This window comes from Microcaecilia unicolor, chromosome 2, assembly GCF_901765095.1.
Source record: "Microcaecilia unicolor chromosome 2, aMicUni1.1, whole genome shotgun sequence".
Classification (NCBI taxonomy): domain Eukaryota; kingdom Metazoa; phylum Chordata; class Amphibia; order Gymnophiona; family Siphonopidae; genus Microcaecilia; species Microcaecilia unicolor.
This window is the reverse complement of record NC_044032.1, coordinates 502,826,619-502,840,822: the sequence shown is the minus strand read 5'-3', so window position 1 is coordinate 502,840,822 and position 14,204 is coordinate 502,826,619. Positions and strand designations below refer to the sequence as shown.

Sequence of the window (14,204 nt, the reverse complement as noted above, 5' to 3'; positions counted from 1 at the left end):
CCCCCTTCTCTGCAATGCACTGCAATAGGCAGTAGGCTACTCCATGGATCTGTTTGCTGCTCTAATAGGACTGGCCATAACATCTGAAGCTGTCATAGAAGCTGGTATGTATTGTCTTTCACATCTTTGGGGAGTGGGAGGGGATCATTGACCACTGGGGAGTATGGAGTGGGCCGTGCCATTAATTCCTCCAGTGGTCATTTAAGGCATCTTTTTATGACTTTTTTTATTAAGGTGCACTGGTGTTTTTAGCTCGTGCTAGAAATCAGCTGGTGCTAAACACAGAAACCCATTATATTCCTATGTGCGTCTCAGCGTTTTAACACCAGCTGATTTCTAGCATGAGCAAAATATAGTAGTGCACCTTAGTAAGAACATAAGAATATCCATACTGGGTCAGACCAATGGTCCATGTAGCCTATTATACCGTTTCCAAAAGTGGCCAATCCAGGTTCCAAGTACCCGGCAGAAACCCAAATAGAAGCAACATTCCATGCTACAGTAGCAACATTTTCAAGGGTTTACATTTCAAATTACTCTAATCAGTCACACTTAAACATTATTTTTCTCATGACAGGATTGTATTGTCTCTCCCTTCCTCACACAGCCTCACAAAAAGTTCTTTCTACAGAGATAGCATAACTGTAGTTGAGAAAGCATAACTGACATGTTTTATTTTGCACCTTATTCCAGGCTGCCAGCTTTTTTTAATCAGAAAGATGTGTAAGAGGAGGGAGGATCCTTCTAGGCATGCTTGTCTTCATGATGAGATCTTAAACTGTGAGAGGGGATGATGGAGTGGGGAGGGTCTGGGGGGGTGTTTTTTTGCTGCCAGCTTTTTTCATCAGGAAGATGAAACCACATTGTGTCTGTCTGTGTATGAGGAGGGCTTCAGCATTTTGTGCTAAAGATATTGAGAAATTAGTTGCTATTCTGGGTCTGTGTGCTGTAAAAATACAGTATCTGAGAGCCAGAGAGAAAAAATAAGTGCAGACTTTGCCTGTCTGTCTCATTATTATGCTTTTTACAGCCCCTAAACAACATCTCCTTGTGCAATCACACACAGAAAAAAAACAGTTGGCACTTACACAGTTTATTCACACCATACATGATAGAGAGCTGTGTTGATCTGTCAGCATTTGTAAAACAAAAACATCTGTCTGACAATACAATTGTAAAAATAGAAGACCTGTTTTAAAAAGGCAGTAAGTGACTGGCAAAAATCATAAAGCAGTAATGTGCCCATGATTGAACAAAAAAAAAAACAGTTTATGGGCAGGGAAAAATAAAAGGAACCCCACTGCTCACTGCCTGTAATGTCGTCTGTGCAAACTGCTTTTGCTCCTCCAGGGTTGTAGGGAGCAGTGACTGGAAATGGACATCGCTTCCTGTTACATGATTAATCTAAGATGATGATGTCCTTAGAATTGCTTGCTGTCAACATATGAGGGTTTTGTAACAGAGAAGTGTCACACCGCATCCGCAGCTCTGGTGAAAGATCAGAGTAGTCCCGGAGGGCTGCCTTAGCTTGTGGGCGAGGGACCAGGGCTGCTCCCCACTTAACTTGGGCAGTTTCTGCAGTTGGATTCCCTTCTTCATGCTTTTAATTGAGTTGCTCCTGTTGTGCTATGGCAGGCACCATTGTCAATGGCTTCCTGGGCGAGTGGAATCTGTCTCTACTCCAGGAACAAATCCAGCAGGAAGCTCCTGTGATCTCTCAGCAGCTGCTCATCAGGGGTTTCCGGGCTGGCACTGCATACTCAGGCTGACCCACAACATATGGTTCCCTCCTTCCAGCCTGATGTCAGCGGTCCCCGGTCACTGCAACAGCCGTGCCCAAGACAGAGGGGAGGGGGTGCAGCAAATGCAATCTCTGGTGCCTGGCATGGGGGGGGGGGGGAATGGTGACGCTGTCATGTTTTCAGGGGTTGCTTGAGATTTCCTGTGTCCAGAGCTGGACAGTCAGGCTGGGAGAAGCATTGGATGAAAGAGCACTGTTGTCCTCTGCAGTGTCCCAGAGAAATTCATAGGTATACAAGATACCTATTCCATGGGACAGGGGCTCTGGATAGCTTTAGTGTGGCTGTCCCGTTAGCACATTTGTGCATACAAATAAATGTTAACAGAAATAAGTTACTCTTTTCCTGGAATACACAGAACATTTCCAAAAGACTGCTCTGCATATGTGCTAGGTGCTTTCCGTACCAAGCCACTAAATTTTCATGCATCGAATCTGAATGCAATTTCCTTTAAGCATGGAAATTGGCAAGTTCTATTGTGGCTTTAACCACATGTGGTATTTTACAGGGACTTTGAGCATCTGCCCCCTAGTCCACAGCAAACCTAATCAACTCACAATAACTACTTATCTTTGTAAGGTTTAAATAGCACAAATCTGTGGTGCTAGGAAAAATCTTCAAAAGATCACCAGATAGTTCTGTCTTAGGCATTGGACTACTGATTTGGCTTCTAGGTCATAGAAAGCTACCTTTTAAAGGTAATCTTTTGTTTGGAGAAGATCTAGAGAAGTTGGGTAAAGACCTAGGGGGCTCCAAGTCTCCGAGATTGCCAGAGGACAAGTCTAAAGATTTTTTTTTAAATCCTCTCAGTATCACATTCAGATGCGTGAGACCAAGTGCTGCAGGCCAAGCAAATCTAACTTTCAGGGTTCCCACTTCAACAAAGACAAGCTGTCTTTCATGCTGCCAGAAAGAATTCTGCTTCAAACTCCAGGTCTATGTTTAGCCCCCCTTCCCAAATCCCTGGGAAGGATAATCAGTGGAAGGCTGTATGCACTATACCTTCACTATAGAAATCACTTAGCTTCATCAAAACACTGTAGTGTTCTGCTCATTTCGGTTGAGGAGCAGAGAGCATCGAAATGAGCAGAACACTACAGTGTTTTGATGAAGCTAAGTGATTTCTAGCGGTGTCCCCTGTTTTATCTCAAACAATAGAACTTTATAATTGTATCAGGAGTATATAAGTAACTGATCTACAGAATTGTGGAGACACACACAATTGTTAATAAGAAGAGTTGAAATAAATCATCTGAGTGGATTGAATTAACAGTAATTGATGGAGTTTTTTGAATCTATATGATGGCACGCCGAGCGTACGCCTTATAGCCTGCTGTGTTGGGCTGGCTGGGTGGCGACATTGAAGCTTTTTTCTCTATCTAATAAAACTCAGACTAATTAGATTTCCTGTAGGTGGGTGTGTCCTACATGATATTTACACAGCCGGTGTGAGGTTATGTTGTGATTTTCAATTATTACTTTAGCTTGAGTGGATTATTAGTTAAAATTTAATGCCAAGAAGTGTAGAGTGATGCACTTGGGGTGCGGAAACCCAAAAGACAGATACCGGATAGGAAGGGAGAGATTAGTAAGCTTGACTCAAGAAAGAGACCTTGGGGTGTTGGTGTCGGAGGATCTGAAGGTGAAGAAACAATGCGACAAGGCGACAGCCGTGGCCAGAAGGGTGCTAGGCTGCATAGAGAGGGGCGTAACCAGCAGAAAAAAGGAGGTGTTGATGCCCCTCTACAAGTCGTTGGTGAGGCCCCACTTGGAGTATTGTGTTCAGTTTTGGAGGCCGTATTTTGCTAAAGAAGTAAAAAGACTGGAAGCAGTGCAAAGAAAAGCTACGAAAATGGTATGGGATTTGCGTTGCAAACCATACTAGGAGAGACTTGCTGACCTGAACATGTATACCTTGGAGGAAAGGAGAAACAGGGGTGATATGATACAGACGTTCAAATATTTGAAAGGTATTAATCCACAAACAAACCTTTTCCGGAGACGGGAAGGCGGTAGAACTAGAGGACATGAATTGAGGTTGAAGGGGGGCAGACTCAGGACTAATGTCAGGAAGTATTCTTTCACGGAGAGGGTGGTGGATATGTGGAATGCCCTCCTGCGGGAGGTGGTGGAGATGAAAACGATAATGGAATTCAAACATGCGTTGGATAAACACAAAGGAATCCGGTTTAGAAGGAATGGTTCCATGGAATCTTAGCAGAGATTGGGTGGCAATGCCAGTAATTGGAAACAAAACGGGAGCTGGGCAGACTTCTACGGTCTACGCCCTGATCGTGATTGAATAGATAGGAATGGGCTGGAGTGTAAATTTTAAGGGGCTTCGATGTTAGCTTCAGAACTTAGTACAAGAATAGTACTGGGCAGACTTCTGCGGTCTGTGCCCTGAGAAAGGCAAGGACAAATCAAACTCGGGAATACGTATAAAGTATCACATACCATGTAAATTGAGTTTATCTTGTTGGGCAGACTGGATGAACCGTACAGGTCTTTATCTGCCATCATTTACTATGTTACAATTATGAGGGAGCCTAGGAGGGAAGAGTGGCCTAATGGTTAGTGCCTGGCAGCTTGGGTTCAATTCCCACTGCAGCTCCTTATGACTTTGGGCAAGTTTTTGTCCCAGGTACAAAACTTTAGATTGTGAGCCCTCTAGGGACAGAAAGTACCTACATATAATGTGTACAGTGTTTGCTACTTTGTCCAGTCGCGCTACAGAAATTAGTAATAGTAGTAGTAGCGTGCCCTGCCTGCATCCACTGTAACTAGCAGCAAAGTGTTTAACTTGGATCCAGTCAACGGGAAGGCAGCTGTAGTCACAGGAAGGGAGAAGGTTTCTATGCTGTACAAGTGAAGTTTTTACATCTGATAGGAGAAGGAAGATAAATGAATCCCCTCTTTAAAAAAAAAAAAAAGCCCACAATAGATTTTTATAGTAGAACAGCTGCAGTATGCATACATTGATTCACTGTAACACAGGGGCCCTTTTACTAAAGAGCGTTAAGCCCTTAATACATGATTAGCATACGAAAACTGGCTACCACACAAATATGTTAAAGCATTTTCTGGTACTTCTTCTGTTCCCATGTGCTGAACCATACATTATTTAATTTTTAATAATTTTTCTTTGAGGGTTTATGGCATGGACACACAAACATGTACACACACACACACACACCAATCCCTTCTCTCCAAATAAACACACATACACACTCACATGCTTTTACATACAGATGAATTTGAAAGAATGCTGTGAGCTATGTGCCGTATGCTTTCCTCACTTTTGATCCCCCCCCCCCCCCCCCCCCCCCCACACTGGGAATGTTTTTTTATTACCTAAAATCGGAAGCTCTTGTTATAATTGTCCACACTTGACAGAACAATAAAAGCCTATAAAAAGCCTTCAGCCTCATATTGAAAGGTGCATTTCAAATCGCTAGCCTTTGACAAGGGCTTAGAATGATTACTTGTACCTGAGTGAACATGTTTGACTATTATATTAGTAATAATATTATTGTCTTGGCATTAGTTTCCATATTGAAAATCTTTTGGGCTTAAGTATTACAGATTATTCTTAATATACTAAGGAACCCGTTTTACCAAACTGCAGTAAAAAGTGGCCTTTGTTCATACATATGTAGATCATTCCTGCACACTAAGGCCATTTTAACCAAAGAGGTAAAATGGCCAATTTTTCCATTTTCTCTGTTCATGGTCATGCATTAATATTTCCATTAGCTTTTGGCCGTTAGTGCATGATCCCCTACTGCCACCCATTATGTAGGCGGTAAGGGCTCTCACACTAACCATGCACTATTCAGTTAGCAAGTGGAAATATAGCTGTACTAACCAGTTAGCATAGATCACACCCACTTTCTGCCCTAGACCAGCCCCCAGCACTAAAAAACATATTTTTCAGCACATGCGTAATGTGCACACAGGCAAAAATTACCACGAAACGCGTGTAAGAATACTTCCCAAAATAACACATTTTAAAGACCACTTCTTGGTGTTCTTTTCTGTTTTGCAGCTTTGATGTTAAGTTTTGCCTTTATAATCTCTGTTTGAATGGTCTCTTGCGTCTAGATAGAGAACTAATTCAGGAGAAACATGTGGTATGTATAGATTTTTTTTTCCACCTCTACCCTTAAAGCCTGTGTCATACACCTGTCTCTGATCTGGTGATATCGCCAGCACATCATGTCAACCTAGTGCTTCTTTGTTCAAGGTTCTGCTTTGGGTTCTACTTGTGTCATTTGTATTATACAGTATTTATATGTTTGGTTCTTTGTTTACTGTTTACAACTTTAGTTATGGACAAAAGGCAGTTAAGCAAACGAGTAAACATATACCTCCCACCAGGAATTCCAAAATAGTTTATATCATATAGGATAAAATACGATTGAGCAATGCAACAGAATATAACATAAAACAAGCATTCCCTACTGTAGCCTTGTCTCACTTCTCTCCCCCCCCCCCCCCCTCATATTAGGTGGGATAGGATCTATCATATAATTGCAAAATAACACTTTCTCTGAATTCTATTTCAGTGTAAACAAGAACAGGTTAACACATAATCCCTCTAATTCTATAAAAATTGCCAAAAATAGCACGCATAAATTTGGGTTTGTGCCCAATTTGCGCGTTCAATTTAATTAAAAAGCGAGCCAATTTAACGAGGATCCGGACCTAAATTTTGCACATGATTAAAAAAGGAGGCATAGAAATTGGAGGGTCATGGGTGAAATGGGGGGACTTCCTACTAGTATTTGTTATAGAATAATGGGGATATATGCTTAATTTAGGTGAGTGCATTTGCACCACGTTTCAACTGGTGCAAATGGCTGCTCCTAAAGTTAGGCACAATTCCCGGTCGTAAGCGCTACGCTATTTTATAAACCACACCTAACTTTAAGCGTAGCTTATAGAATAGTACCTTTTTTCTGTGACATAAGTAGAATTCACCCCAGTTGGCAAAATTCAGTAAATAGCGCTGACCGCTATTCTGTAAATGGCGCTCTGAGTTGGGCACTGTTTATAGAATAGCGCTTAGCACTGGGATCCGCACCCAAAAGTATTTATACCAACTGAAGCCTGGTGCAAATCCTCATGTCTAAATTAGGCATGGCTCTCCCGTATACTGTTTGCATCTTTAGTGAATGCCCCTGATCCGCCCCTGCCGTTTCCATGTTCACACCTCCTTTTCCGTTGTGTGCTGAAAAGTTATACGTGCATCTTTATAGAATAACACCTAGCAAGAGGTGCGTGTAACTTCAAATTGTTGCCAATTAGTGTCAATAATTGATTTTTAGCATGCAGTTATTGGTGTTAATTGGCTTGTTCAATTAAATTATTCATGCAAATGGGGCATGCACCCAAATTTGTGTGTGCAATTTTGAGTGCCATTTATAGAATTTTGGGGACTATGTAAAAAAAATATTAAAACAATGGCACTGTCCTAATAAATATACTTCAATACATTAATCCAACCATTCTTCTCTAATTGCCTGTAATTCTCAAACCCCTTTGTGAATGATCTGCCCAAATGAGAGCTTCCACCTTGCTCAGTTCCCCCAGGAGGACTGTCCAGCTGTAAGTTCGGTGGAGCTGGAGCAGTAATTGCATAGTACAGCACTCTGGGCGCCACAAAAGAAACACAGCATGGAAACTTTGATCACATTTTTCCTCACATTTGATATTTTCCTTTTTTCATTTAATAAGATGCAGTTTGTTTTCTAAACACTGGTTCATTTGAGTACAGCAAGAAAATTACTTCAGAACATTGCAACAAAATGAGAGGAAAAACACTAACAATTTTGTTTATTTCTTCATATTACAGATGTTTGTTCAGATTCTCAGAATCCAACTTGCTGACCTGTTGCTGAAGAAGAAGATCGATGGAGAATCATACCACCATATCCTTTCAGCACAAGAAGCAGTAAGGGACTCATATTTATTTATTTTATTTATTAGGATTTATATCCTACTTTTTTGAAAAAAAATCACCCAAGAATAAATTGAACATAGGCAACAGACAATAACAGCAGTAAAAAAATATTCAAATAACAATACATAGTACAGTATTGTATGCTACTTAAATTGACAACACAATACACAATAAAACATTTTGAATAGGCACCATAAGGTGTAAGCCAAGGTAAAACACATAGACCCATAAGATGGAGTAATAAGAGTTAGAAAATAAGGGGATAAATTTAAAGAAAGTTGCATGTGAAGTCTGAAAGGTGTTAAATATAATCTTAGCTAGGGTAGGAGTGGATAAGAATGTCTTGCTACAATATGTGCAGTCGGTGTTAGCTTTGTGTGCGTGCGACCAGAAAAGTTAATTGCTTCTTCCATTAAAGGCTTTGGAGAAGAGCCAAGCTTTCACATGCTTCCTGAAGTAGAGATAGTCTTGCATTGACTGAAATGTTTCTGGGAGTTAATTCCAGAGTGTGGAGGCTACTCCAGAGAAGGCTCACTGGTGGGCGTCACATCGTGTGATGCCCTTTGGAGAGGTTGTGGGTAGTGATACTCCTTGGGGAGGACCTTAGTGAACTTGAAGGTATTTAGCGGGAGATCCTGTTCTTTATATATATGTGACTTATTACTCTTTGGCTGAAATATATAGGTAAATGTTTATAATGTAACAGTTATCAGCACTGTGCCGTCTAAGCTAAGTTGGAGTCCTTCACCTACAGCCCTGCCAGTAGGGTTGCTGTTTCACTATCACATTTTCAATAGTGAGGGACAGATAAGCTCTGCAGAGCTCTAGGGAAGCTGCTTCCTCATAGGGTCGGAAAACATAATATTGAAGCACCATCCCCCCACTGGCAGTAGTGCAGTTGGAGGACTGTTGCTTAGCTTAGAGGGAACAGTGGCTATCAGTTTATCATAGCTCAGCATTTTATTACCTTCTATCAACTGCTGTTCAAGCCCATGTAATTTCCAGAAGTGATCCTTCTCTGTGTCAAGCTACTTTGTTGCAGGAGTTAGACAGTTTGAAAGTCATAACAGATTTGCTTAGGTATTTATTTTGGATTTGAAAGGTATTAATTTATAAACAAATCTTTTCCAGAGATGGTAAGGTAGTTGTTATGATTCTGTCGAGACAGGCAGGGGAATGACTGGGACTCGCTTCTGATTGACCTGTCAGGAACTGAGCTGACATCAGACCTTATTTAAACTTACCTCTCTGTACAGCAGATGCTCTAGCGTTTTTCCTTTCTGCTGAGCTCTGGTTCTCATGCTTAGTCTGTGTTCTTGGCACAGGAGTTTGCTTGCTCTTCTCTTTGTTTGTGGTCTTTGTGTGTGCTGGTTGTAACCAGCATTTCTTTGATTGCTTCACTGCAATGCAGCAGGGTCCGTTGTCTCTTCCTGCCTGGCTGTGGTGTTGACTTGTCCGTGGTAAGCTCCGTTCCTGTTTTGTTTGTTTAGTTTCCCTCTAGCCTGCTTTAACCCTTTATGTGCAGTGCTTGGTATTTGTCTTTTTTGAGCCCTGCCTCTTTTAGGCAGCCCTTCTCTGGTGTCTGCTTTAAACCTTTCTGTACTCTTGTGCTTTCTGTTCTCTTGTGAACCCTTCTTCTTTCCTGTCCTTATATTTGAAAGCAGCTTTTCTCTGTAGTCTGCTTTTGCTCGACTGTTATTTGGTTCCTATGGGCTTTGGCCCTTTTCTTGTTTCTGTATTTGAAGGTAGTCCTTCCCTGTGTTCTGCTTTTACTTTTGGTGCCCTGTGTTTGTTATTTGGCTTTGGGGAGCTCTGGCCCCCTTTCCTTGTTTAGTTAGTTAGAAGCCTTTACTTTCTGTCTGCTTTTGCCCTTGGCCTGCTGTGTTTGTTTTGGCTCTGGTGGGTCCTGGCCCTCCTCTGCCTGGTGGATTCTAGCAGCCCCTTTTTTTCAGTCTGTCTTTTCCTGTTCAGCCCTTTGCTCCTTTAGGTTCCGCGAGTCTATAGTGTCCTGCTCTGACCCTGCCTTTCCCTTTTCCTTTTCCTCTGGTGGGCACTGCCTTCTGCTACCTGGGTTACTGTGTAGCCTTTGTTTGTTTTCTCTCCCTCTGGTTGTTGTCTGTATCTGCCAGTTTAATCTGATGTCATTCCCTTTGTGTCTCTGCCTGGCGCAGTGTGTGCCAACTGAGCCCCAGTCCCTTCTTGGACCTGTCGTTGTTCTTTTCCCTTCCCTAGTGTATGATTCGGTTCCAGTTCGGCCTTGCGACCTGTACGCTTGGACTCTGTACGAGTGGGTTCCCGATCGGCCTTGCAGCACGCATGAGTGGTCTATTTCCCTTTTCTGGTGATGCTTGCTGATTTCCTTGAGTGTGAGGGCTTCATGGCCTGTGTTACTGCATGTGGTCTACCCTTGGCCAAGGCTCAAGGGCTCACAACCAGAATAGCAGTGGTAGAACTAGATGACACAAATTGAGGTTGGGGGGGGGGGCGCTTCAGGAATAATGTCCGGAAATACTTTTTCACGGAAAGGGTAGTAGATACCTGGAATGCCCTTCCGCAGGAGGTGGTGGATATGAAAATGGTAACTGAATTCAAAAATGCGTGGGATAAACACAAAGGAATCCTGCATAGACGGCATGGAACCAAACAAGCCTAGCGGTGATTAGATGGCAAACACAAGTAATTGGGAAGCAAAGCCACTGCTGGGTAGACTTCTACTGTCTGTGCCCTGATCGTGGCTTGACAAGTTCATCTTCAGTAACTGGAGAACAAGGCCAGTGCCGGGCAGACTTTTACAGTCTGTTCCATGAAAATGGCAAGGACAAATCAAGATCAAGTATACATGTGTAGTATCATATCATATACCTTATACCAGCGGTTCCCAGACTGTGCGCCTTGGCACCCTGGTGCACCACATCGAACTGTCAGGGATGCTGCAGCAAATCCTGACCTCCCTCCTGCCGGCACCCGAACCATCTCCTCTCTGCTAAAAACATGCCTCACCTGCTCCTCTGGCTAGTGTCTCCCATCCCCTACATGTCTCCTGCCCTCTGCCCCAGGTCTGGCAAACCCCCTTCTCTGAACCCCCCCCCCCCCCCCCCCCCCAATGTCTGCTTGCAAACATGTGTCCCTCCAGAGGTCTCAAGCAGCAGTACCATTTCTTACAAAAGTCTTTCTTCTGGGTTCATCCCCTGCGGCAACAGGAAGTTACATCACAGAGAGCTGAACGCAGCAGATGGAAGGTTTCAGGACTGTTGCTGGCAGCGTTGTGTAAAATTCTGCCACTGCTGAGGACCTCTAGAGGGAGGCGCGTTTGCAAGTAGAGATGGGGAAGGGGGTGTTGAGAGAGGAGGAATCTCGATATGAAGATGGAGAGGAAGGAGAGAAACATGCTTGGAAGAAGCAGCAGCATGTCAGGGAGCCTGAAATGGAGCTGAAGACTGCAGAGGAGTCGTCGTCCCATCCTGCTCCAGGTGAAGGTGAGCAGTGGAAAGAAATGTGTGGTGGGGAGGGGGGGCAGTAGAGACCTGTGTTGCCAGAGAGGGGGGGGGGAAGACTTATGTGACCGGGGAGGTGGAGACCTGTTGGCCGTGGAGGGGGAGTCGCAAAACATTGCTTGAACACAAAGGGTACTGTGAACAAAAAAGGTTTAAGAACCTCCCTACACCCTACTGAGATCAAGCCTTGCCCCAGCCTGCACCCAGCTCATAAGAACAGAAACTGTTGTTTGTGGCCCTGGTTTGGGTACCTGACCCAAGAATCTAGTCAGTGCGCAGGAGACCAGGGTTACACAAAATGGCGCTCCTATCATGAAGCGATAGGGTTTAAGCCCAGAGATTGATTGAGAGCTGTGACTGTGAACTTTTTTTCCCCTGCTACAGGAGGAGCATAGAGCTGATGAGAACAACTTCCAGAATAATAACACAAAGTTACCAACAGAACTGTGAGTACCTGGGGTAATGGCGTAAAGAAACTGCATGGCAGACATGGCCGCCGCTCCTGTGCTCTCACAGCAAGGTAGCGGAATAGAACATGGTATGCCTTTAACAAATTCCAGGAATACTGGGAGTGGTCTGCCATTGGCAGGAGGTCACGAATGACGCACCGGAAGAGGGTGGAGCAGCACGAGGCCCCACAATGGAGTAGCATGTGAAGTTAAAAGGAGTAACAAAACATGTGGTGTGTGGAGAGGAGTCAGAGAGCTTGTGAATTGCTTGCATCGTGAAAGCATTGCCCATCAGTTAAGAGCGGTGATAGAATTGGCGGGCGAAGATGGAGCGATGGTGGGCTGAATCATCTGTCTGTGCTGCACCCATTGGGGAAAGCTGTCCTGGTGTGCCTATCTTGTGACCAGTGCGGAGCTGGTTTTTACCAGCCACAAGAGGGCCCATTGGTCCTACCCATGGAGCCTCCATCTGTGGAGAAGGGCGTTCTCAGCAGATTTGTTGTAAATCTGACCACATAGACGCTTGGCGCGAGGTGTTCCTTGGGGTTCTTTGTTATAGCCTATGTTGTTTAATGTGTTTCTTAACTTCCGTAGCAGAATTATTGGAGAGCTGTGGACTGACATTTGATTTCTTTGCTGATGACATCAAAATTGTTATATTTATGAAGGATGAACAGAGTCAGGCTGTCTTTGATCTCAGTTGCAAATTTGACAACCTGGAGGAATGGTTGTTAGAGAATGATCTGATTTTTGAATATTGATAAATCAGTAGCTATATGATTTTCTTGTAAGATCAAGCCACTTTTCACTGTACCTTCAATAGGTGGTTGTTTGATTCCTCTTAAAGAAGAAATATTAACCTTAGATTTCATTGGGATAGTGCATTAAAATTTGAAAAGCTGATCAGTCATGTAGTGCGAACCTGTTACAATCATTTGTGACAGATTCACCAGTTTAAACTTCTTCTGACACAGGCAAATTTGATTAAGATGATACATGCATTTATTACCAGCAGATTGGACTATTGCAATTCATTACTCTGAATAGTCTGAAAAGGCTTCAGCTTTTCCAGATTACGGCAGCATGAATGGTGGTAAACAGAAAGAGATTTGATTATATAACACAAATTCTGAAAGATTTACATTGGTTGCCCATCTTGGCAAGAATTGATTTTAAAATGTTATGCCTGGTTTATGAGGCTCTTTTCTTGGAATTTCCAGGATATCTTTTTGGTGTGTTAGTTAAGGAAAATAATCAGCGCTTTTTCCTGTTCTATTCACAACGTTGTTTGTTACAACTTCCTTCACTTCAAATTGTAAAGCTTACAACTAATAGGAAAAAAGCTTTTAACTATGTTGGACCTTTGTTATGGAACACACTACCTTCCAAGTCAGTGGCTGACAGGTTATTTTGGTTCTCACAAAGTACTGAAAATGTAGATTTTTGAAACTTGTTTTCGTCAGGCTTACAATTTACTACCAATTTCAGTTTGGAATTTGACTGTTACAAGAAATGTTAATTTTTCTGTTTTATTATATTTATCTATTGTTTGATACTGCATCTACTTTTTGTATTGTACACCTCTTTAACACAATTGTACTAGTATACCAAATTAATAAATCCAATCTGTGGAGTTGGTGACAGAGTGCGTATGCCTTGAGTAGTAGTAGTAGAGTGGGCGGTGAGGAGTGTGGAGGTGGACCACTTGCTCCAAACCATGAGAGCAGACTAGGAGGACAACCCCGAGCTGGAGAGGAGGATGTTGGGAACCTGTTGGACACTTGACTGCCGTCAGAGTATCTCTGAGATCCATGGATAGACCCGGAGAGAGCCAGTGGAGAAAAACTCCCAAAATTGAGCCGAGCGGATAGATACCCAAAGCGCTTGGTATGAGACATGTTGCACTTTGGGTATACCTATGTCCCGCTCCAGGTCATGAGCATTGTAGAAATCCAGAGAGATACCTGGATCAGGGAGTTGATCTTCCACAGGATGCGCCCTGATCCCACCTAGCCCGTCCATGGGCCAGAAGACCCCATGGTTAGGGAGCACATCAACTCTCAGTATTGGGATTGGCAGATTAGCCGTTCCATCCAAAAGCATTATGTGGAAGTGGTAGATTCCTACCACTCTAGGAAGTTCTTGCCTGGGGGAGCCCTGGTGTGTAAACCAGACCCCAAGTGGTATGGGTGAAGATGCGGAGACTGATTCGACTCAGAAACTGTTATTGATATGCGGATGAAAGATAAATTGATGTGTGTTGCCCTACTGGGAAATGGGGGTGGGGGGGGGTTGGAATTGTATGACTTGTATTAAGTACATATGGAGGCGTATTTTCAAAGCACTTAGACATACAACGTTCCATAGGTTACTTTGTAACTGTGTAAGTCTAAGTGCTTTGAAAATGAGCCCTATGGTTAAGAGGGAAAGAAAAATAAAGATATTGTGTTTGGAATTTAAAGCTGTTAATAAAATGAATGGGTATGTTTTCATGATC

The 14,204-nt window shown here is 43.1% G+C and overlaps 1 protein-coding gene across 4 annotated transcripts in view; it reads left to right on the top strand.

Annotated features, from left to right (window-relative positions):
* EVC (EvC ciliary complex subunit 1) overlaps positions 1–14,204 on the top strand; it is a 150,630-nt gene that overhangs the window by 42,266 nt on the left and 94,160 nt on the right. For all 4 annotated transcript variants that reach the window (XR_003940708.1, XM_030191174.1, XM_030191176.1 and 1 more), the window contains exons 5-6: positions 5,848–5,932; positions 7,657–7,755. Coding sequence is in view for 3 of the 4 variants with exons in the window: in XM_030191174.1 (XP_030047034.1) it covers positions 5,848–5,932; positions 7,657–7,755 (184 nt within the window). In the remaining variant the exon portion in view is untranslated. The remainder of the gene's footprint in view (positions 1–5,847; positions 5,933–7,656; positions 7,756–14,204) is intronic.